Source organism: Mastigoproctus giganteus, chromosome 8, assembly GCF_048544385.1.
Source record: "Mastigoproctus giganteus isolate SK-2022 chromosome 8, ASM4854438v1, whole genome shotgun sequence".
Lineage (NCBI taxonomy): Eukaryota > Metazoa > Arthropoda > Arachnida > Uropygi > Thelyphonidae > Mastigoproctus > Mastigoproctus giganteus.
The window spans coordinates 161519243-161545444 of record NC_143582.1 but is presented as its reverse complement, the minus strand read 5'-3'; the positions used below and the strand labels follow the sequence as shown (position 1 = coordinate 161545444).

Genomic DNA, 26202 nt, shown 5'->3' with positions numbered 1-26202 from the left:
AAGGAACTGAATGCCAAAAATAATTTTGATATCATATACTTGGATTTCAGGAAAGCTTTTGATACTGTTGCACTTGAAAGACTGCTGTACAAATTGGAGAGGTATGGCATTAAGGGTAAGTTGCTACAATGAATAGAGGGATGGTTGAGTTGTAGACGACAGAGAGTGGTAATCAATGGACACTGCTCTTCATGGACAAATGTTATTACTGGAGTTCACCAGGGTTGGATGTTGGACCCATTGTTATTTTCAGTATTTATCATTGATATTCATGAAGGAATATCAGGTGTAATATCCAAGTTTGCAAATGATACGAAGGTTGACAGGGTTGTTAATGACAGTAAAGACAGTATGCTACTCCATCTCGATCTAGATAATTTGGGTAAATGGGCAGAGAAGTGGCAACTGAAGTTTAATATCGACAAATGCAAAGTACTGCATATGGGTAGCAATAACCGAAGAGAAACGTACCAACTGTGTAGTACTGCACTCAGGCAAGTGGAAAGTGAAAAAGACCTAGGGGTAATTGTGCAGTCAAATATGAAGTTTGCTGACAGTGCAGATGGGCTGCCAGGGCAGATCATGAAGTCTTGTCAATGATATATAGGAATTTTGCTAGCAGGGACAAGGAGGTGATTATCCCGTTATACAAGGCAATGGTCAGGCCACACCTAGAGTATACTGTGTATAGGTCTGGAGGCCTCATTTTAGGAAGGATGTAGAGTTGCTAGAAAGAGTACAAAGAAAGGCAACAAGATTGGTGAGGGGAACAAAGGATGCTGTTCCCAAGAAAGGCTTTAAGTTCTGCAAATTGCAGTGCCTGGAGAGTAGGCACCTGTGAGGTGATCTGATTGAGGTGTATAAGGCTTTGAATGGGTTGAGCAAGCTGAATGCTGATGGGATTCTTCCTCTTGCTGAGACTAAGAACTTGATAGGGCACAGATTCAAATTGAGGAAAGATAGTTGTAGAATAGATGTGCAAATTTACCTTTAGCCAGTGAGTAGTTGATTGGGGGAACAGGCTTCCATCTTCTGTTGTGTAATCTAATAGCCTAAATAAATTTAAGGCTGAGCTGGACAGGCATTTGGAACGAATGGATGGGTGAAATGGGAGGGGTTTTTTTTTTTTTTTTTTTTTGGCTGATGCTGCATAAGCTTGCTTTCTTGCATCATATGCCTCTGCTAATGCTAATGCTATATACTTTGCATTTGGTGGATCCTGGTGCAGTAGCACACTGCCATTACTGTCATTAACAACTCTGCCAACCTTTGTGTCATCTGCAAACTTCGACATTAAGCCTGATATACCTTCGTTAATATCATTGATAGATATACAAAACAACAGTGGGCCCAACACTGAACCTTGGAGGACTCTACTAATAACATTAGTCCATGAAGAGCAGCATCCGTTGATTACCACTCTCTGTCTTATGCCACTCAGCCACCCCGTCATTCTTTGTAGCAACTTACCCTTAATACCATACAGCTCCAATTTGTATAGTAGTCTTTCATGTTTTTAGCATAAAGATCTTCTGAACAAGCTTCCATCTTATGGATTTCTATTTTTTGCAATTAGGTATCCAGTTATCCCTCTGACCACTCTCTGTAGGTGATGATAGATGGCTCTGTCTTCTAACTTCTTCACTAATGCTGCTGTCAAAGTTCTTCCCCACCCTTTTCCTTCTCTACATTAATGACCTTTTTCTATTTACTGGAAATCCTGTTCATAGTTTTGCTGTTGATAGCACATTACATCCATTCTTGCTGTTTGAGAAACCTTGCCCTGCACATACAGCTTCATCTTCTCAAAATATTCACCGCCAAATCCTTAAATGCTGATCTCCAGATAATACTCCAATGGGATAAAGATAGCTTAATTAATTTTAATCCTTCAGACTTGTCTTATATCTCATAGTAAAGAGTCTATTGTTCCTATGTTTACCTTTGAGGACACTCAGCTTTCTAAACAAGATCATGCATCACAATTAATGATTACCCTGATCTGTCTTGGCATAAGCACATCACAAATACTGCTTCCTCTGAACCTAAAAAAAACTGGGTTTTCTCTTTCACTTCGGTGTTACTTTTCTTCTAAACAACTGAGCACCCTAGTTAAATCTCCATGGAATATTGTTCCTCATCTGGGATGGTGTCCCTGAAAACCCTCTTAGGCTTTTGGGATCTTTAATTCCCCCCACTGTCTTCCGAACCAGTCTGATCATATACCACAACCAGTCAGCATCCAATTTACTGTCCACCTTCAAACTCAGAACTAACTTTTCTTCTTCCTCATTTATCCCTTCACATTCTGTTTTCTGGAAAAACCAGAATTTGAGAATTTCCTGAAAATTACAATCTACAGAAATTCAAGTCTAACATTAGCAAGTGTCTTTAGTTTTCTTTAACCCATGCACTGTACTAAGTACTATAGGTTCTAATACTTTTCATGTTTGTGGTTTTCATAAAAAAAAAAAAGAGAAAAAAGGATTCATGCATAGTCATCTTGATCCCTTCATCTGATGAGGAGAAGTGACATTATCTTAGTGCATCTTTTTTAGTGGCCAAAAAAGGTGATAATTGTATGGAGGTAAATCTGAATATGGAGGTTTGGGTAATATCTCAAAACATCATCTACCATATATGATTGACTGTAAATTAAGCAGTGTGAAGATAGGTGTTATCATGCTGCAGGCATGCACCTGAAGACACAGCAAACCATGCTTCTTTCAAATTGTTTACTTTAAGTGGTTCAGAAGCACATTATAGTATTCGACAATCATCACTATGTTTCCTTTCTCTAGATAATCATTCATGTATGATCCCAGAATATAGCGAGTAACATTTTCCCAACTGATGCTTGAATATAGACTGTCTTCGGTAGAGGTGAACCTGTATGTCACCACTCTGAACTTTTGCATTTGTTTTCTGGTGTGTAATAGTGCATCCAGCATTCATCTTTGGTCAGTGTGTTCTAAGAAAGTGTCTTCTTTGCATTCATGCTATCCAAGAAGCACAGAAGAACCTAATGAGAATGACCTAATGAAGAACCTTTCAGAGCGACTCTAAATACTGGAGCCTTATCCACTTTCAAACTCATGTTTTTTGTTAGTTTCTCTTGTGTAATACTTCTTTCAATATCACATATCCTACAGTGCTCAAGTATATTAATCCCCATCCCAAAAAAGAAGTTCTGGAGTGAAGATTGATACAAAGTATCTATTCAGCTTACTAGTCATCTACTGGATTATCTATATTCTGCCCTCTTCATTGAGCAAAAGTCCAGTCTGATTTATTCTTTTCCTTTTTGTATTTATGTTCAAATAAAACCCTTATTCCCATTCCTGGCTATCTTGGCTAAGGCTTTTTCATAATCAGACTTCACCTGCCTGGCCTCCCTTTGATATTTTATTGTGTTTCATCATCATTTTTTGTTATCACAGACAGGACAAGTAAAAAAAGCAGAAAAAGAGTGGTGCTAATGCTACCACTACTCTTTTTTGCTACTTACTATTACTCTCTTACAAAATTAAACAAATACAAATTTAATACAAACATCATTAGTATTATTGCCATTGTACAAAATGTACAATGTACAAACTCTCCAGCTGTAGTGAAATACCATTTATGCAGTTTTGGTTTCTCAAAAACAGTATTCCCACTTGAGCAATATGGAAAACATGTTACTTTTTTTAGTTATAAGAGACAATTTTTTCATCAGATGTTCTTTTAAAAATTGCAATCTCTTGAAATTTATAGTTGACTTGATAGTCTGCAATAGGAATACTACTAAGTTTATTTTCAAAATCAAAGACAACTGGTTTTAAATTAACATCTGCTTTCCATTTTGAAATCAGTTAAGCTTGTGGTTAAGATTACCTGGTATTCTAGTATTGTGGTTCCCACACAGTGTGCCATGACCTTGAAGTCTGCCATTCTAATTTGGGAACCACTGTTTTAGTAAGTAAACAACTATTTTGCAGATGAACTCTATCATGCCACTTAAACTGAGCATAATATTCTTATATGCAGTATATTCTAATTTATCAGTTTCAAAAGTTTTCTTATATACTGCAAGAAAATATATAAGAAAACTTATGAAGGACAAAAAAGGTTTTCAGGTCCACCTAACTAGCATATAAGTGTTTTCTTTTGATTTTCTTATGATGACCAATTAAAAATACCTGTATATTAACTAGTTTTAAAGGATTTTTTGTCCTTCATAAGATGTTTTTGTTTGAGACTGTAGAGCACATCATAATAAAAAAAAATCAGTTGTCGTTCTCTGTCATTTTTAAAACAAGCACAACAAAATGTCATCTTTGAATCAAGAACCAAGCAGGAATATTTTATGTGCATCATGCATATTTTCTTCATTCTGTTATCTAATGGAGATATTTTTTATTGTCAGGTACTATATTTAGTGCACAAGCATCTCCACTTCTTGCTGACTTCCTTCAAAATACCACAAAACAGGTAAGTTTAACACTCTTATAAGTTTTTTGATATATTGGCTAATTTATAGTTACTTCAGAGTCATCATTGTCATTTTCTTTCTGAAAATTCTTTTCATTAATTCTTTATTTTGACTATAGAATGTTCTTCAGACTCACTGAAGTGGCTTTGCTGCTTTTCACTTATTTGGAAAGGTCTAGATTCAATTCTTATCACAAACTAGAGGAACTTAAAAAGGCTTTTTATCTGAAATATAGTTAGCTAATCTCAGTGGAGGTGGAGCATTTGTCAACTGGGTTTATTGTTTTTCTTCTTAAATATACAGCTTGGCCTGTGAGCTGTGTAATTATAGAAATAATATACAACAGACTCAAAATAATGGCACCCGAAATAATGGCATATTGAGATTGGATGTATACATACAGCAGAGCACAGCACAGATGTCTTGCAGTGCCAAAAAAAGAATTACATTTGCCATTTTGAAAGTGAATTTTGTACTGATATCACGGATTATACCACTGTTTTACATCTATTTTAAATTAAAAACCCCTCACTACAACTCTTAAAGTTAATAAACCTCATACAGAGAAGAAAAGAACAACAACATTAAAGCTTAGTGACAAACTTGATATAATCCAAACTATTACATTAGGGTAACCAGAAAGTTAATTCACATACCTGTGTGTGTATTGTGTCTGTAAATTGCGTGTGTTCTCTGGTCGATTTGTCTGTTTTGCTGGATGAAAAACCTTTCTATCTATGCCTAAGACTGACTAACTCAGCCACTGAGTGAAAAAGGCCATAAAAGTTCCTCGTGTCATTGACAGGATTCGAACTTGGGCCTTTACCATCTGGTGTAGGAAGGACATTGACAATAGAATGGGGCATAAGCAGGAGTGTATTAATGCCAGAATTTTGGCATTAATAACATTGGATCATCAACATATTTACATTTTTTTTATGTGCAGTTAATAAAATTGCATTCTTAATCTCTCTATTTCTTATTTAGCCTCATTATTTCTGCATTAAATATATTAAAAATAAAAACTTTCTAGATAACAGAAAAATCGAAATAATGGCACCTTGAATCCCCGAAGGTGCTGTTATTCTGAAAGTCTAATGTACTTAATCTAGGTAGTCAATTTGTCTTTATATATGGGGAGGTTTTTTAAAGCCTATGGGAAGAGATGACTATATGTTGGTGGAAAGTGGCACATTGCTCATCGGAAATTTTGGTCTGCCAGCTGCAGCAATAGTGTGACTGCAGAAATATATTAAGCAATGCTTAATATATGTCTGCAATACTTAATATACTTCTAATACTATTTATTATTTTATTGTAAATAGAAATGCATCCTGTTATGCAGGCAATTTGCATATATGTAACTTATTGCTCTCTGGCTCTGGACGATCTGGTTTCCTGATCAGTACATAATAGGTTGGATTTTCTATTATAATAATAATAAAAAACTCTGTTTCACCAATGCATAAATTGTAAATAAATTCAGCAAATTTCCTTATTCTGTGCTAAAACTGACAAAATATATATTTAGCATTAGTATTAGTAGTGGCATATGATGCACGTAATCAAGCTTATACAGCATCAGCCAAAAAAAACCTATTTTAATGGGATCAGAAGATAAAATAAAAAATAATATGAAACAAAATAAAAACTACCTGTTACACTAAAGATTGAAAAGTACTAGTTTTCCATTTCACACTTAGCACAGACTAAACAATGTCCATGCTAGCATCAGATAGATTTTATATATATAGAGAGAGATTATTTATTAATATAATTAATGCCTTCATTAAATTTTCCTTATGTTAATACTTGTTAGTGTTGCTCCAGTTTACTAAAGTTATGAATCTTATTCCTGTATTGAATGTGACTACAAGGAAACAGCATCCCAAATTCCTCTGTAGACATCCTAACAGAATTATTTAGCATAACAATTTTGCTACATAATATGACTGTATTGTGTAGAGCAGTTGTTGTTTATGTGTGACTGTATTATGTAGAGTAGAGTGAATAGTTGTTTAGAAGAAAAGTCACATTGAGAGAAAAAGAGAAAACCTAGTTTTTGTAGATGCAGAGGAAGCAATATTTGTGATGTATTTTTGCCAAGAGTGATTAAAAGCAAGGTAATTTCTAATGAGATGTGATATTGTCTAGAAATCTGGGTGCCATCAAAGATGAACATATCCTAACAAATTATTTAGAATAACAGTTTTGCTACATAATATGACTGTATTATGTAGTACTTCCTCTAGCATGAAGTTATCCACGACTGTAGCAACCTTGCAACATCTCTCCGTGGTTCTTATCACCAGAGTTGACCAAGTAAAAAAATCTGTTTGTAGATAGGACATGAGAAAATCTGAAATAGGAAAAAAGAAAAATATTTATCTCATTATCTTTTAACAACTGCAATTTATATTTTTTGAGACAATAAAATAATCACTATTAAAATCACATCAATAAAATAACTGAATGTCACTATTAAAATAGTAACTGAAATATTGCTAACTAGATTTCATTTTTGAGTAAAAATGTATTGCATGCCCTGGTCATCCAAACGTCATCTTGTGCACAGTAATCATCCAAAATAATCTATACTAAAGGAACAAATCATCTCCCATGAAGAAATGATGGTTTGTTCAAACATTGTCTTGTGCACAGTAATAATTTAAAATGGTGACTGTTTTCAAGAATACTAGTATTCTTGATATATTATCTATGCTTATTTTGTTTATCAAAACTCACCTCTTGATCCTATGGTTTATTAAAAAATAGTGCAGAAACTGAATTACATGAATTAATTAAAACTTAGCTTTTAAATTTCCTGGGAAAAATTGCACTCCTTTCTGTACTGTGTAGTGTATAAATAACAAAATCACATTTGAATCCTGGAATTGGACTTTTATTAGCACATCAACATTTGGTTGCAGTTTTTATAAAAATCCAGACTAGTCCCCATGATGCATCTTGAGTGTACAATTAAAAATTCGATATGTTTAAGTTGCCATATTTGTGATAAGTTCACTGGAAGTTTTACATTAAGTACATTAATTCTTAGAATTTGGCAAGCCAATCAAAAGTTATGGCTTTGTATGTGAGGGATTTGTAATTGGAATTCAATTCATAAGGAATTCTTGCAAGATTGATTAAAGGAAGGTGGGAAGATAACTGAATGTCCTGGCTGATTTCTCGTAATCTGCCCTTTCCTGCCTAACCTCTTTTGTGACTTGGTTACAAACCAGTTTATATCTATCATAGGCTTCTGTGTCACCTGTTAATTTATATGTATCCTATCCCATTTTTCTTTTCTGTCACATGTCTAATTAGTCATCTGACATCCATTTTGGCTTAAATCTTGAACAATATTTCTTTGTTGGTATGAAAAGCCTAGTAGCTGCCAAGATTAATTCTTTGAATGCTTCCCATTTTAAATTTGCTGTTGGTAACATCATCAGTCGGTTCCACTGTATAGAATTTAAATACTGTCTCAGACCACTGTAGTCACCTTTACAAAAGCAAAAACCCTTCCCTTTACCCCTGATGGTAGTTACCTCTTTGAGTAAATCCCACTTCAGCACACTGTGATCACTCCCACCTAGTGGTTCCTTTATCTGCAGATTCTTTAATGCATGAAGAATCACTACTGATAATCAGATCAAGAGTATTACTCCCTCTAGTTGCCTCCCAAACATGCTGATGCCTCATCATCCAATAAATCCACAAAAAGCCTTGCTAGTGTGTGTGAGGTGACCAACCAACAAATTGCAGTCAATCTCTGGGAAATTAAAATCCCCCATTATAAGACACTGCGATTTACTGGCCCACTCTATTTCTCTGCACAATTGCTCATTATACTCATCAGATTCATTAGGCCTATAATACACACCTACTCTCATTTTTCCTTTCCAAGTGCTTATGTCACACCAAACAGACTCAACATTGCATTGTCCACCAACATCAATTAGATGCACTGCCTTAGATTTTGTGTGTTTCTTAACTAACAGCATAACCCCTCCTCCCTTCCTGTCCTGTCTATCCTTTCTGTACACATTGTACTCCCCAAATTCCAATTCTATACTGCTGGTTATGTCTATGTATTTTGGGGTCCCTCCTCTGATTGGGGGCCCTAGGCAGATGTCGTTTTTGCCTATTGGATAGTGCACCCCTGCTGGCTGAGTTTTTGCTTCTAGTTCCAGATAAGCGGTCACCTGCATTGTATGTGAGAGCACCCTTAAGCATAAAGCTGTCAGTGGCGCTGGCTCCATACAAGGCAGTCTTTACTCTTTCAATTAACTCAACTATTTAAGGAAGAACTAAATATAAAATTTCATCAAAATTGGTAAAACCATTTTTGAAGAAAATGTAATTTTCAAATTAATCTTCAAGTTCATTGACCTTCAGGTAGAAAGTTTTTAATCACTTAAGTAAAAAACAGCAATAAGTTTTTCAAAAGTGCTTTTGGGGCCCTAGGCAGCTGTCTTTTTTGCCTGTTGGATAGCGTGCCCCTGCTGGCTGGAGGCACCTCCATAGCCAGGTGGGCAGGAACAGCAGTGCATAGCACACGCTTCTTGATTAGACCAGGGTTCGAGCCCGTGACCACCAAATACGGAGGATGCAGAAAGGTCAGGGAATGACCATTGCATATCCTGGAGCAATATGGCCTTAGTTGCTAATGCTCCTAAAAACCAAATAACAAATAACAAAGCCCCTGCTGGCTGAGTTTGGTATTTGAATAATTAGTACTCAAATTGGTTTGGTGATAATATGCTCTGGTGTTTTCTTTATTGTAGATCCAAATTTCATAGTAGTAGTAGTAGTACTGCCTATATAACAGGCATTGCAGATTTTCTGGCAAGGAATAAGATATACCATATTACTAATGTCCTTAATACTGTATTTGAATATTTCTTTATAGCTGTTTAAATATGCTTCAAGTTTATTATATGAAGAAAAGATTAACACAATGTTGTGCCACAAAATATGCTTTTAAGATGAAGAGCCACTTGACAATGGTACAGAAGAATGATTTTGGTATTGTTGTTTTGTGAACTATTGCTTCATTAAAGGATTCAACATTTTAATTTTTACATCTATATATATAGCATATATAGATAGGTTAGTGCAGTTGCATCAGTTTAATTCATAGCCATCTACATAATAGTTAAGTTGGCATCGTTTTGATTATATCTCATATTGTGAATACCTTCACAACGAGTTTCCATGGTATTGCACTACCTCGAATAAGTAATGCTTCACCAGTGGAGAAGACTAATGTTGCTTATTCTCGGCAGAAAATAAGCAACATTAATACAGTCATATTATGTAGCAAAACTGTTATGCTAAATAATTTGTTAGGATATGTTCATCTTTAATGGCACCCAGATTTCTAGATACCACCACCCAGACGACACAATTTGAAAAATGATATTGGATAAAATACTGTGTTATCTGCGTATTGCCCCTATTAGACTTAGGAAAGCAAAAAAAGGTGCAGGTCTTCTTCCTCTCCTATTATCACTTTCCTGATAATAGGAGAGGAAGAAGAAGAAGAAATGCCGTCGAAAGAGGAAAGGGACAGTTACTCCTCACACTCACTCACTCACTGAACTAAACCACTCGTAAATCCCCCAAATAGGCAATGCTTCCCTATTAGAAAATGCTATTTGCAGTAACGAAGGCCCCCATCAAGACACCCCTCCTAAGATGGCACCACTTTGGAGCTAATTGGCTCCTCATTGGTGATTGAGCAAGTACCCTGGTTGTTGCCCTAAAATACTCTATGGGCTCTTGCCCTAAAATACTCTATAGTTCTGATACAATATTGTGTATTAATTGGGGAGTGTATTTCTTCTTAGAAATGGCATTAATTAGGAATTGTAATTCAGTTTTAAGATCTTCATCTTTAAGCAATATTTCATAGAATTATAGACCTGTGTATATAAAACAGATTTCTTAAGCGTACGTGAGTGATGCAAGGAGAAGTGCAGAAACTTTCCCGTGTGAGTATTTTTACTGTATTTTAGTTGGTTATTCTGTTTATAAGTATTTAAGTTTAAAAAACTAATATTGTTGGCTTTTTCCAGCGTAGGGTACATTTTAGTCTACATTGCTCGACAAAATTAACAGAACAAAATGTTTTGCATGAATATTTTATTGTGAACACTGTTGCTGAAGGCAAATGATATAATAGGCATTCTGGCATGCAAATTCCAAGTATCCAATAGAAAATGATCTACCGCCTTACAGAGCTGCACATGATGCAAATTATTCATGCCTATAAAAACATGTGTTGCAACCACATCACTTCATTCCTATTTTTTGGCTTGCTCAGTGGAATAGCCACATCTCCAGTACTCAGGATGACAAGTCATTGTCATTTATATGATTCTTTGAAATGGTGGGCCGTTGGATGACTTGAAACCAAGCAGTTTCAGGCAAAGATGACATATTGGTTTTATGTGTCACGTGGTGTCGTCTTGGCATTATGGGAGCAGTTTCGGGAGACAGGAACCATTACAAGAAGAGCTGGCCAAGGTCGCCTGAGGGCTACATCAACTAGAACAGACTGGTATCTGGCTCTAACAGCAAGACAGAACCCTACGATGTCCTGTTGTCAACTATCTCTTGCAGTTGCTGACCTGGGAGTTGGAGGGTTCACTTGGGTTTTTTCTTTTTCAAGTGCTCAAGGGAGCACTTGAAAAAGGAATCCAGAGCTAGTTGCTTTGCATGTTGCTTCTTTTCATACTCATAGTAGCAACCAAGTTCTAGCATAACTTTATGTTGCACTTTAGAGTTTTGTGCAAGATTTGGGTCTTCATCAGCTAGCAGATTTAATGCTTTCGATATTTCACTTTCACTGTCAGGTTCTGTTCTTCTTTAACCTCTGGGCTTTCACTTGCTGCTGCCTCCTCCTCTTGAACTGCGATGTTGCACCAGTGCAAACAGATCTTCATTAGACAATTCCTGATTTTGATAGTGGTAAATGCACACAGGTTTCAGTTTATGACCCTCCATATTAGCGCCAAACAGAAGTGTTAGCTGATCTTCCGCTGCCTTAAAGCCAGGTGCAGTCTTTTCAGGCAATGGAAATATAAGTGCTATCAGGCATTTTTTTTCCAATATAAACTTGTTTTGTCAACGTTGAATATCTGTTTGGGTATGTAATCCCTCTCTTGTGGCACTTTCTGTATATATGGTTGCCATGCATTATTTTAAATTTGTGTAATTTTAACATGCGTAAAGTGAGAACTCACTATATGTGTGTATATATATATATATAATGATCAAATTAATCCAAAAATTAAATAGAGAAATAAAAAATTACTAAAATATATATTAAAATAAATAAGAAAAATAATGCGATATCCTATTTTAATTTAGCTTATATATATATATATAAGCTAATATATATTTTATTTTATTATATATATATATATATATATAAATAATAAAATAAAATGTTGACATTAACGATATTAAGAATAGGAGATCTGTGATATTACTTAACAAGTACAGGGCAGTATATTAAGAAAAGTCACACATTAGGATTAAATTTGGAAGTGTTTGCAATTCTGCCTAGACACAATAGGAGGGAATACATGATGAGAGCCTTTTCAATCAGTTTTCCCCTGGAGAGACTGTGCAAGGCTCACAGGGTGGAATTTTTCTCTAGTGTGGAAGTGTTACTTATTTGAAATGTAAGGGGAAGGCAACTCATTGTGAAGGATTCCACAATATGAGATGTTACAATAATGATGCCTATGTACAAACTACGGATTGTCTTGAAATTCAACCATGATGCAATCGCACCAAACAATATCATAATATATAAATAAACAAACAAGCAAACATTATGCCTCTGATGATACAACATTATAATTTATTTTTAAATGAAGAATTAAGGGCTGTGATATTTTAGCATATGAGAATTTCAATTAAGTTATTAAAATCCTGAGACTGGAATGCACTTTTTTAAATTTTTTGCATTCTGCTGATTTACTTTAAATAAAAACTTTTTAAATATAATATACAAGTGAAATAAACATAAAATCATGACTAACATATAGGTTAGTGCAAAAGCATCATTTTAATGTAGCCATCTACCAAAGTAGTTAAATTAATTAATTAAATTGGCATCGTTTTGGTTATATCTCATATTGTGAATGCCTTCAATACCATGGCAACTTGTGAAGGCATTCACAATATGAGATATAACCAGAACAATGCCAATTTAATTAATTAATTTAACTACTTTGGTAGATATCTACGTTAAAATGATGCTTTTGCACTAACCTGTATGTTAGTCATTCTACCTCGTAGCATGAAGCCTTTGCCCTTAAATATTTTATAGTACATAAAATCATGTTAATAACAAAGTTCTTAATCCTGTATGATTGCAAAAATTTGATCAGCTACCAACCATCCAATAAATTTGTTTATTCTGAAATAGATTCCTTCTCCCAAGAACTACAATGATACTCTATATGATTTGTGGAGGGATCAGAAAAAAAGTGTCAAAAATAATTCAGACTACATGTAAGTAAAACAGTTTTGTCTGAAAGAAAAGCATAATGATTATTCACTAATCAATGTTTTCATCTTTTTATTTTTCCTCAAACTTATTGAGAAACTTTGTTTAGAAGATCATGGGATTTTCTACATCATTAATAATAGGACTGCTCAACAAGTTTCTGGGTCTGCAATTCATGCTTGAAGCATTAAGTTGATGAAACTCATTTAGTGAACACTACACTAAACAACTTTTTTAGATTGCTGCATTTGAAAATAACATTGAGTCATCAACTTTCAGCCATTTGTATTTGTTTTTAATTAAATATGCTGCCTAAAAGAGAAGCGAGTTGCCTAGAGGATTGTGGTGATTCAAAATGCAAAACGTTTATTTGCAGTGATTATTATATGTTGTGCAAAAGGTTGCATTGTTAAAGAAACTCAGCAGTGGGACTTCTTTGAAGCATGTGAAGCTTATGATTGGTTCATCAGCTGTATAGAGTTTATTTTGGAAGGAGAAATAATTACATGCAGAGTGGGCAAATATTATTCATAACAGTACATACTCCATAAAAAATATACCAGCTAAAGAAAAACAGTTTATTTTATTTGAAAGAATAACTGTAAAAGTTTAATAGAGTTTCAAAAAAGTTTCAAATTTTCTTTATTTTCAACAGGCTGGTACTCCATAAGTTAGAGAATCCTTGAATAAAATATTTGAGTCTTGGATAATTAAAAAAATGTGTGTGAACTCTATGTATGTATCAACAGTACACTTGCTTCTGTGACACTTACAGAAGTTGACCACAGCAGCTGGCTTGAAATTAAATATCATTTCACATATCGACATCCTTCAGGCTATAAATGAAGCCAATTTGGAAACCTAATATCTGTGTTAAAACTTTTTAAGTTGTCCTTTCAAATAAAATAAACCATTTCTCTTTATCTGGTGTACATTTCATTTTACAGCGGTGTTTTTAATTTGTGAATAATATATGTCCATTGTGTACTTTTACTGTCCCGTAATATTTTTTCAAATCTGTATGTTATCCTTCTCTCTGTATAGGATAAACTTATACAGTAGTATATATAATAAGTTGCAGTATAGAAATGCAATATTTTTTCCCTTTTTTTTTTTTTTTTTTTTTATGGCTTTGATGTAGCCACTTGAAATCTGGAAAATTTCAAGACCTGGCAAGGATCGGGTTTCACAAGTGCTGAATTTCAGAGGCTCATCTGTAACAGTATGTATATATACATGAAATGGCAACCTAATAAAAATTAGTTTTGTAAGACTGAAACAAGTAATCTCTCTCAGTACAGTGGTGGGATAAATTTAAGTACCATTTCTGGAACACTCAATCTGATTTCAAAAGGGAAAAAAGTGACAACCTACAATCATATCATTAAAAAATAATAAGAATAAAAATAAAAAACTGTGAATCAGAAGCATTTTTAGTTAACATATGTTGAAAACCAGTTAGTCCCTATTATAGGCTGGGTAATTCATCAAAAAGATGGGGTTTGTTTGTTTGTTTTTTTTTTTGTAAATTTGAAACCTTAGCTCTGTGAATAAAGCCTAAATTTTTCAATACGGATCAGAATAAACTGATGGTTATATTTTATTAATCTACTTATTATTGTAACAAGAGCTGCAGTTAATGTACTTAAGCAATCGGTACATTATGATAAAGTTAGAATTCCAGATTACTAAATTTATAACTTTAGAAGGATATTTTTTAATTTTATACTTGGTTTGTTTAAAAACTAATTTCTGATTGTAAATTATGATGTTGAATTATGATGCACTGCTCCACAAGAGCATTTTATTTAGAGATCAATAAGATCGATGCATTAAAGTAGCAAACTTAGTTTGCTCAATGCTACATACCAAATAAGACTAAGAACTTCATGTACAATGATATTATATAGCTCTTGTAGCATAAAGTATTCGCCATAAACCTATTGATTTCATCTTACTTGAATAATTCATTTTTAAACTATCCAAATAAAATATTGTAAAATTTCCAAATGATAAGATTTTCTTTAATTCATATCAGTTAATTTTTTCTTAACTCTGTAGCTGTGCTGCCTATACCTGTGATGTGTAACTTGAAAATAACAAGCCCACATTAATTGTAACTTTAGAAGGGTATTTTTTAATATCCTTCTAAAGTTATATCTGTGGTTTTCTGTACCTTCCTAAATATAGACAAATTTTCACTTGGTATAGTTTTTGAATTTTTATTTATTGTTTTCCCAGAGTTATATAGCATGAAGTACACCCATCAAGTACACCCCCACCACATTTGTTCTACTTTTAACTTGTAGTAACACTAACATAGGAACTGGTTATTATGGGCTGCAATTATGGGAAACTGGCTACTGTTGATGGTAAAAGCTCAGAAGTATGATTTTGTTTCTAATTAAAGTTATTTATAAAACTATCCCACATGATTTAACGATTACTAATGATTTTTAATTGTTGTGAGCTATTTTTTTTTTTTTTTGTTTTTGATTATGATTTTGAATTATAAATTTTGAATTATAAATACAGAAACAAGGAAAGTGATAATCACTTGGGATAGAGAGTTAGCAATGTGTGAATATTGCTAACTCTATCCCAAATGACTTTTTCTTGGTTAACTACAAATATGGAATAAATTTTAAAAAAATTAAAATGAAGTGATTAATAGCTTCTGATACATGCATATTTTTTAGAATTTTTTTAAAAATGTTTGTACATTTTGTTTTCTTTTTTATGAAAACCACAAACATGAAAAGTATTGGAACCTATAGCACTTAGTAACATGTATGGGTTGAAGATCGAGAAGACTGAAAATACTTGATGCCATTAAACTTGAATTTCTATAGATTTGTAATTTTCAGGAAATACATTGAGGGTTTAATGTTAAATAACATTAACTACAAAATTTCATTTTTTGAGATAACTTTAGTTTTACTTTATACAAATAACAATGCTCTGATTAGTACTTTACAAGTTAGCTTGGGCTGTAAATACATTTCCTGTAAACCAAAAAAATGTCAAATGACTTTTTCTTGGTTAACTACAAAAACTTTAATTACAAAATGATTTTGTAGTTAACGTTTTTTGACACTATGCCATCGACATGTGAAGGAAGGTTGGGCCAGAAAACAGAAGTTGAAGGATAAATGAGGAAGAAGAAAGGCTAGTTTTGTGATTTTGAAGTTGGATAATAAATGGATGCTGACTGGTTGCGGTATATGTTTGAACCAGTTTGGAAGAGAGCATAAGAATTAGAGGTGCCAATTCACAAGAACATTGCTCATGAAAGTATCTGTAGAAAAGGCATATAGCAGAAACAGAAGGTCGTGAGACAGAGTGTGGGAAGACTTTGTGAAGAGACAGGTCATTAATTTATCTGATTTTCTTCTTTTGAATGGACTACAGTTAGTTAGTTATTTTGGTTTTTAGGAGCATTAGCAACTAAGGCCGTATTGCTCCAGGAATATGCGGTGGTCATTCCCTGACCTTTCTGCATCTGCTGGTGGTGGTGGGCTCGAACCCCAGTCTAATCAAGAAGCGTGTGCTACGCACTGCTGCTCCTTCCCACCTGGTTACGGAGACGCCAGTGGACTACAGAATCCTGAGAGAAATTTTGGGGGCATCACCCCAAATGTAGGAACAGTATTCATGGTAGGGCAGATTTGAGATTTGTACAGAGTGAGTAGTTGTTTAGAAGAAAAGTAACATCGAGAGCAAAAGAGAAAACCCAGTTTTTGTAGATGCAGAGGAAGCAATATTTGTGATGTATTTATGCCAAGAGAGATTAAAAGCAAGGTAATCTCTAATAAGATGTGATATTGTATAGAAATCTGGGTGCCTTCAAAGATGAACATAGCAGCATTAGACTCTATTTTTGCAAGGAAAGACAGGACTGAGTTTTGGAAGTATTGAAATTAACTAAATTTTCTTTGCCCCATTGGAGTATTACCCAGAGATCAGCATTTATGGAAATGATGGTGATTATTTGAAAAGGTGAAGCTGTTTGTGCAGGGCAAGGTTTCTCAAACTAGAAGGTAGAATAGAATTTTCTATTAAGTAAAATTATGGATACGATTTCCAGTCAATGGAAGAAGGTTATTAATATACAGGAGGAAAAGTGTGGGAGAAAGAAGTGAACCTTGGGGAACGCCGGCATTAGTGGAGGAGTCAAAAGACAGAAGGCCATCTATCCATCACCTGCAGAGAGCAGTCAGAGAGAAAACTGAATGCCCAATAATAAGGTGGAAGTTCATTGAGAAGTCCTTTATGCCAGTCATAATCAAAAGCCTTAGAAATATAAAAAGCAACTGCTTGGATTTCACCAGAGGTTTCATTGAATTTTTTCATAAATGGGTAACTGAAGACAATATATCACCAGTGGATAACTCTGATGGAATCCATATTGACAATTGTTGATCAGATGGAAGGTTTCAAGATAGTTTAAGAGTTGGTGGTTAATGGATTTGTCCATTAGTATTATTATTAATAGTCACAAACTTATACAGCACCAGCCAAAAAAAAATCCCATTTCACTTATCCATCATCCCAATAGTATGTGTAGTTCTTCTTTGAATTTATTAAAACTATCCACTTCCACAATGGATGGAAGCTTGCTCCACAAATCACCCACCTGTTGGCTGAAGGGAAAATTACTCACATATTCTGCAACAATCCTCGTGAATTTGAATTTATGTCTCCCCCCCCCCCCCTCAGTGCATAATCTGAGAAAAAGAAAAAATCCCATCAGCACTCAGTTTGCTCAAGCCATTCAAAGCCTTAAACCCCTCACTGAGATCACCTCGCAGGTGCCTAGTCTCCAGATGCTGCAATTTGCAGAACTGAAGCCTTTCTTGGTAAGAGCACCCCCTTTGTTCCTCTCACCAGTCACATTGCCTTTCTCTCTACTCGTTCCAGAAGTTTTGCATCCTTCCTAAAATGAAGCCTCTAAACATGTATGCAATACTCAAGATGTGGTCTTACCATTGCTTTATACAATGGTATAATCATCTCCTTAGCCCTACTAGTAAAATTCCTGTATATCATTGACAAAACCCCATGTGCTGTCCTGGCAGCTGTCTGCACTGCTCAGAGAACTTTATATCAGATGGCACAATTACCCCAGGTCCTTTTCATTTTCCACTACCCCCAAGTGTAGTACTACACAGTTGATACATTACTCTGGGATTACTGCTACCTATATAGTACTGTGCATTTTCCAATGTTAAGCTTCAATTGCCATTTCTCAGCCCATCTGCCTAATATTTCTACATCTTGTTGCAGCAGCATACCTTCATTACTGTCATTAACCAACCTGCCAATCGTTGTATTAAATATACTCTGATCAATATCACTAATAAATACAAAAAGCAACAATGGGTCCAGCACCGAACCTTAGGATTCCACTAATAACATTAATCCACAAAGAACAGTGTCCATTGATAAACACTTCTCACACTCAATCACCCCTTTATCCATAGCACTAACTTTTCCCTAATGCTACCCTGCTCCAATCTTTATGGCACTCTTTTTATGGAATAGTGTCAAAAGCTTTCCTGAAATCTAAGTATATGATATCAAAATATTTTTTTTGAATTCAGTTCCTTTGTTACTGCATCATAGTACCCAATCAAATTGGTCAGGCAAGATCTCCCCTTAACAAACTCATGCTGTAACTAAAGTATAACTGCATTGCTCTGTAATGTCATTACATTCAACAGTGACTCCATTATTTTCTCTGTAACAGAAGTTAAGCTAACAGGTATGTAATTACTCATGTCACCCCTTCGATTCCCCTTTGTGAATTGGAGATACATTTTCACATCTCCAGTCCACAGGGACCTTCCCTGAATACAAAGAAGCTGTCATAATTATGGCTAATGGTTTGCTTACCTCCTTTGCTGCTTCTATTAATATAATTGGCTAGATCCCATTCACCCCAGGTGCCTGTTTTTATGTTTATTTTCAACAATTTCTCTTATATTTTCCTTTCAGTTATCATAAAATTGTTTAGATCCCTGTTGGAGTTTGATAAACTTTTGGCATCCCTCTACCTAAAGAATTTCTCACATATGAATGTAGATGCAAAATACCTATTCAGCCTGTAAGCAACCTGAGCAGAATCATGAACAGTTAAAACTATCAATATCAAGTGGACCAGTGTGATCCAATACCCTTCCTTCTACTGTGAATATAAGTAAAGAAGTCTTAGCTGCTTTTCTCTGTCAGAGACTTCTTGTAATTTGCCTTGGCTTGCCTAATCTCCTTTGTGACTTGATTACAGACTAGTTTGTCTACCATGGGCTCCTGTATTACCTGATAATTTATGTGTATACCGTGCATTTTTCTTCTCTGCCATGTGTCTCAGTTGTTCATCTGATATCTATTAAGGTCTAAACCTTGAACAGTATTTCTTAGTTGGTATGAAAAGTCTAGTAGCTTCTGTAATTATTCCCCGAATGCTTCCCATTTAGAATTTGTTGTTGGTAACAGCATTAGTAGGTTCTGCTGTATAGAATTAAAAACTGTCTGAGACTGCTGTACAAAAGCAGAAACCCTTGCACTTGATTGTAGTTACATCTTTAAATAAATCCTACATCAGTACATTGTGATCACTGCCACCTAGTGAATTTTATCTGCAGATTCTTAATGTGAAGAAGCACTGCTGAAAATCAGATCAAGAATATTGCTATCTCTCTTGTTGCCTCTCTAACACACTGTTGTAGAACACAGTCATCCAATAAATCCACAGAAGTCTTGCTAGTGTGTGAGTGACCAACCCATAAATTCCACTCAATATCTGGAAAGTTAAAATCCCCCATTAAAAGACATTCTAATTCACTGACTGACTCTGTTTCTCTGTGCAGTTGTTCATTGCACTCATCACAGTAATTCAGCCTGTAACTCACTCCTACTCTCCTATTTGTTTTTGCAGTTCTTAGGTCACACCAAACTAACTCAACATTGCACTGGCCACCAATCAAACTGGATGCATTGCCTTAGATTTTATGTCATTATTAAGCATAACCCCTCCCATCCCTCTGTATACGTTGTACTCCCCATATTCAAATTCTCCCTCCCTTATATCTGAGTGACACCATGTTTCTGATATCTGCACAATGTCTGCATTTGATGACTTGACCAGCACTTTAAATTTATCAAACTTATTTACTATGTTCCTAGCATTGATATACATGCAACAATACATGCACCTGTTCTTGCTCTTTGTTACATTAATCCATCCCATGTATTTCCTTGTTCCATGGTAACCCACAGTGGACCTTGAAATCCCTGGTACCTTGCTTTCTGTTTAAGTGTATCCCATCCCTGTATAAGCAGTCTCTCCTGTTAACAAGCACAGACTATGCTAAGAAAAATTCTACCCCATGAACCTTGCACAATCTATCCAGGGCCAAATTGATTGACAAAGCTCTCATCATATACTCACTCCTGTGCTGGGCAGAATTGCAGACACTTTCAAATTAGCTTTAATCAAAACTTTTTCTCAACATTTCTCTGTACTTGTTAAGTAGGTCCTCTGATCTCCTTAATGTCATTAGTGTCCATGCATACAACAGTATCACCCTTTGTGCCCTTAAAGGATGATATCTGCCCTACAACATCATCTTTTGCCCCTCACAGACATACCCTCTTCCTGTTCCACCTATCCTTTTTGCACAATATATTTCTTGTTTTCCTGACAATAGAGTCATCGACAATAGCTCCCTCCTGTGGGACCATTTTGCATTCTGCCTTGGGGTTGCTGCTGCGCAAGTGCAAGCTCTGGCATTGAGATGGGCAGCCAAGAGCTTGATGAGTCCCTAACTTAATTCCTTTGAAGGAATCCACCCTGTTCAGGCTCTCATAAATGCCCATCAGAATGCTGAGTTGATGCCTAATATCCTCACACTTTACATGGAACACACATGCACGGATATCCCCCTTGGCTGTATCATGTCCCGTTCTAGATAGATCTGCAATAATCAAACAAGCATTTGTGAAGCCATTATTCGGAGGACAACTACCCACATAAGTTCCCCCCCCCAAGTCATGGCACTCCTGCTATTTTGAGCCCTTTGATGTGCTGCTCTTGTTTGAGGCATGATTCTATTTAAATTCAGTATAATTGAAAATACCACACTAAACTAATATAATTCAATGCAATAATAACATTATTCTGTTCACCAGTTATGCAGCAGTAATATATATTATACTATCAGGTTTACATTATATATATTACTCTATCATGTTTGCATTATATGTATTATGCTATACCGTTACACTTGTAAAGTTATAAGTTAATTATAATAGATAATAAAATTATCTAATTAAAGCCACCCTATGTGATTTGAACGTTTGAGATAATATATGGTTTCAACGTGGTGGATCAAAATAAAAATATCCTCTCCCCCCACACTCCTGCTGTCAACTTGGTTTGGATTAACTTGCCAATGCAAGAGTTTCTAAGTTGGTAGTGATGCTGCCAATGGTTTAAATAGTGGCTATTTTGTTAAAGATGGCAGATTAAAATAAAACTTCCCTATCTGCATATTTTACTCTTTGTACTGTGAATTTGGCTTAGGTTGGGTGTAAACAACAAATTAGAGCCAGCTTTAGGTATGTTGTATGAGCTTATCTAGATCTGTTCCACCTAAGAGACCCTGTGCAGGAGAGAAATAATTTTTTTTTTAATGCAGTTCATTTATTCTGTACAATTCTGCAGCCAAGTGGTTATGGAAGTAAAAGTTTCATACATTGCTTTGACTCTTCACTTAAACCAAATAAATTCACAGTTCAGTATATATTCTCTAATAGAGACCATCTTTAGTTGGTGAGAAGCCAGCAATTTCTAAACTGCTGTCCTGGCAGTGTCTCAGATTTTAAATGTGATGGTATGCAATTTTTAAAAAGTATTAGCAACTTAGGCAGAATCATGGATAACATTTTTTTGAATAAAGTTGAAGATGAACCCAAGCCTGAATGCCTAGTAATTGACCTTGGTCTTAAGTAGGAGCAGAATCATCACCAGGATCAAAAATTGAATGCAGTAAAGCATATGAATTTTATTTGATTTCAAGTACTGTGTTGAAATATGTCCCTTCAATTGTATAGTATAGCTCTACAAATCAAATGTCTCACACATCCATTTACTGAGGTCATTACTTCTTGAATTTGGATAATTTTTTTTGATAAACATTAAATCTTCCACTTCCATTTTGTAAATTGATTATCAGAGCAAATTAAATCAGAAAGATGATTCTGACTTATTTGTTGGCAGTTCTATTGCCAACATTGATATGAAATACAGTACACAGTAGAGCATCAATAATCCAAACTAATTGGGACCATAGATAGTTTGGACTTCCGATTTGTTCGAACTTATCAGAAATACAGTTCTGGAGACTAAAAAAAAGGTTTAGTAAGTTTAGAAATAAAAACATTATGTTGTGCTTATGTATTTTTATTCATTGGTAACAAAACAAACAGAACTTTCAGTCACAATAACACATGTATAGGCCTTTAATTTTGCTGCACCATTTTGGTGCTGATGCACCAACAGATCTAACAACAACAACAACATCAGCTGCACCATTTTTGAACTTTGTTTCTTTGCTGCCAGATTTCTCACCTTTTTCAGCAAGAGTAGTTGAGTTGGATAGTATTCAGTTTGTTGTCTGTACCCAGTCCTCATTGGTAGCACAGTTGGTAGAGTCACTGTCCTCCCCACCTTGGGCATAAAAGACCCGAGTTCGAAACCGTCAATGATGGGAGGAATTTTTATGGGCCTTTTTCATGAGGCTGTCTCAGGCGAGGGTAGCATGACTCCCCAAAACTCGGGTTTTTCATCCAAAAAACAGAAAATCGACCACATAACACGTAATTTATAGACAGTGTTAACGGAACAATATGGCCTTAGTTGCTGATGCTCCTGGGACCCAACAACAAACAGCATCTTCAAGGGATGGTCATTAGCTGTTCTCATAATTTTTTTTTTTCTTTTTTTTTACACCATTATCTGAATCAAGTTTTGGTGCAAACTTTAAAATTTTTTCCTTGTTGTTTTTAATGTCTGTTATGGTTGACTTTTCAAACTTGTAAAATCTTGCTAACTGCAGCCCTCTTTCTCCCTTTGAAAATCTGTTTAAAATCTCAACTTTCAATATAATTGTTAAAAATTTCTGCATTCTTTTAAAAGTCGAAGAAGAAGACCATAACTTCAGTATGGTAAAATATAACTCTCTTAAATTTTCAGAATCTCTTCATTCCTATATCTAAACTTCGGAAACATTTTACTCCATATCTCACTTTCGCATATCATGTTAGTTGCAATTTCTGCGTGCTGTGTTCTTTGTTATTGATTGACACTTATCTTCTTTTTACTGTTTTAGATTTTACAACCCAAAGAAAAAAAAAAAAATGTCAGTGAACAGAAATATCAGATTACAAAGTGTCATATTTAGATAGTACTGTATGTATATTTATTAAGCTATGTACATAAGAGTAAATATATTTTTATTTTGCTAACCAGTGGGTAATATTCTTCCGAGTGTCACATATCATTTAATTTTGTTAATTGGTAAGGTAAAATAAAAGTATAAATTTGTGCTTTATATTTTCATTTTTATAGCCTGTGGATAATATTCCTCCGATTTTCACTTATTATAATTTGCTGTTTAATAGAATCAAAATTCAATTCACAAACGTGATCAAAATAACCAGTGCTTATTGCAATTATTTTATGGCATCGGCATTAAAAATAAAATAAATAAATGCTGGCTAATTTGGATTATTGACGTTTTGAATTATTGACATTAGGATTTCCATTAGGATTGACATTAGGACTGCTTCTCCAGGGATGGGATACACTTAAATAGAAAGGGTGCAAGAATATTTGCTGATGCTATCGAAGCAGTATTAGGTGGATCAGAAAACTGCTAGCATGGGGGGATACAAGGACTAGTAGCATTAGCATTAGTAGAGACATTTGTTGCAAGAAAGCAAGCTTATGCAGCATCAGCCAAAAAAAAAAAAAAAAAAACCCACTTCCACTTCACCCCTCCGTTCGTTCAAAATACCTGTCCATCTGAGCCTTAAACTTATTTAGGCTATCAACCTCCACAACAAGGGATGGAAGTCTGTTCCACCAACCAACCACCCGCTTGCTAAAGGCAAATTTCCGCACGTCTATCCTACATCTGTCTTTCCTCAATTTGAATTTATGCCCTCTCAGGTGATTATTCTGAGCTAGAGGAAGAATCCCATCAGCATTGAGCATGCTCAAACCATTCAAGGCTTTATACACCTCTATCAGATCACCTCGCTGGTGCCTACTCTCCAGACACTGTAATTTGCAAAACTTAAGCCTTTCTTCGTAAGAGCACCCCTTTGTTCCATTCACTAATCTTGTTGCCCATCTCTGTACTCGTTCCAGCAGCTCTACATCCTTCTTGAAATGAGGCCTCCAGACCTGTATACAGTACTCTAGGTATGGCCTGACTATTGCCTTATACAAGGGAATAATCACCTCCTTATCCCTGCTGGAAAAATTCCTGTATATCATTGACAATACTCCATGAGCTACTCTTGCAGCCCATCTGCACTGCTCAGAGAACTTCATATCTGCCTGCACAACCACCCCCAAGTCCCTTTCATTCTCTACCACCGTCAGTGTAGTACCACAGAGTTGATACTACACTGACGGGGGTAGTGTAGTACCACAGAGTTGATACGTTGCTCTGGGGTTGCTGTTTCCCATGTGTAGTACTTTACATTTGTAAATGTTAAACTTCATTTGCCACCTCTCAGCCCATCTGCTCAACCTTTCCAGATCCTGTTGCAGCAGAATAGTGTCAGTAGTGTCCTTGACAACCCTGCCAACCTTTGTATCGTCTGCAAACTTGGACATTAAGCTTGATATACCATCATCAATATCATTTATAAATACCGAAAACAATAATGGACCCAACACTGAGCCCTGAGGGAGTCCACTAATAACATTAGTCCACGATGAGCAGTGTCCATTGATTACCACTCTCTGTCTTCTCCCCCTCAACCACCCCTTTATCCATAACAGCAATTTGCCTCCTTTGTCACACTGCTCCAATTTGTGTAGCAGTCTTCCATGTGCAACAGTATCAAAAGCCTTTCTAAGATCCAAGTATATAATATCAAAGCTATTCCCTGCATCCAGTTCTTTTGTGACTGCATCATAGTATCCAATCAAATTGGTCAGGCAAGACTTCCCCTTAACAAAACCATGCTGTGTCCGAGCTATAACTGAAGTCTTGTCTAAACGATCCTGCAGTGCTTCTTTAACCAGTGCCTCCATTAATTTTCCTGGAACAGAAGTTAAGCTCACAGGTCTGTAATTACTTGTGTCAGCCTTTGATCCTCCTTTGTGAATTGGGGTCACATTTGCACATTTCCAGTCTATGGGTACCTCCACTGAGTCCAAGGAAGCTCTCATAATTATGGTTAAGGGTTTGCATACTTCCTTTGCTGCCTCCTTTAATATAACTGGATAGATCCCATCCACCCCGGGTGCCTTTCTTGTGTTTATCTTCAACAATTTCTCCTCCACTTTACTCCCAGTTATTTCAAGATTCTGTAGCTTACTGCTAGAGTTGAATACACCTCTGGCATTCCCCTCGCTGAATAACTCCTCATGTGTGAATGTCGATGCAAAATATTCATTTAGTTTGTTAGCTACCTGAGCAGGATCATCAACAGTTGACCCATCAATATCAAGTGGACCAATCTGATTCATCCCCTTCCTTCTAGAGTTTACATAAGTAAAGAACTCTTTGCTGTTTTTCTTTGCATCCCTTGCCAAGGATTTCTCGTAATCTGCCTTCGCCTGCCTAACCTCCTTTGTAACTTGGTTGCATATCAACTTGTATCTATCATAGGCTTCTGTGTCATGTGTTAATTTGTAGGTATCCCATGCATTTTTCTTCTCTGCCATATGCCTCATTAGTTCATCTGACATCCATTTTGGCCTACCGTGAACAATATTTCTTAGTTGGTATGTAAAGCCTAGTAGCTTCCAAGATAAGTTCTTTGAATGCTTCCCATTTTGAATTTGCTGTTGGTAACATCATCAGTCGGTCCCACTGTATAGAGTTTAAATACTGTCTCAGTCCATCGTAGTCGCCTTTACGGAAGCAATAACCCTTCCCTTTACCCCTAATGGTAG

The 26202-nt window shown here is 35.5% G+C and overlaps 1 protein-coding gene across 1 annotated transcript in view; it reads left to right on the top strand.

Moving 5' to 3' along the window:
• Positions 1-26202, top strand: part of LOC150081967 (N-acetylated-alpha-linked acidic dipeptidase 2-like) — a 214086-nt gene that overhangs the window by 83575 nt on the left and 104309 nt on the right. The window contains exons 11-12 of the mRNA XM_090380384.1: positions 4409-4473; positions 12924-13009. Of these exons, the coding sequence (XP_090236510.1) occupies positions 4409-4473; positions 12924-13009 (151 nt within the window). The remainder of the gene's footprint in view (positions 1-4408; positions 4474-12923; positions 13010-26202) is intronic.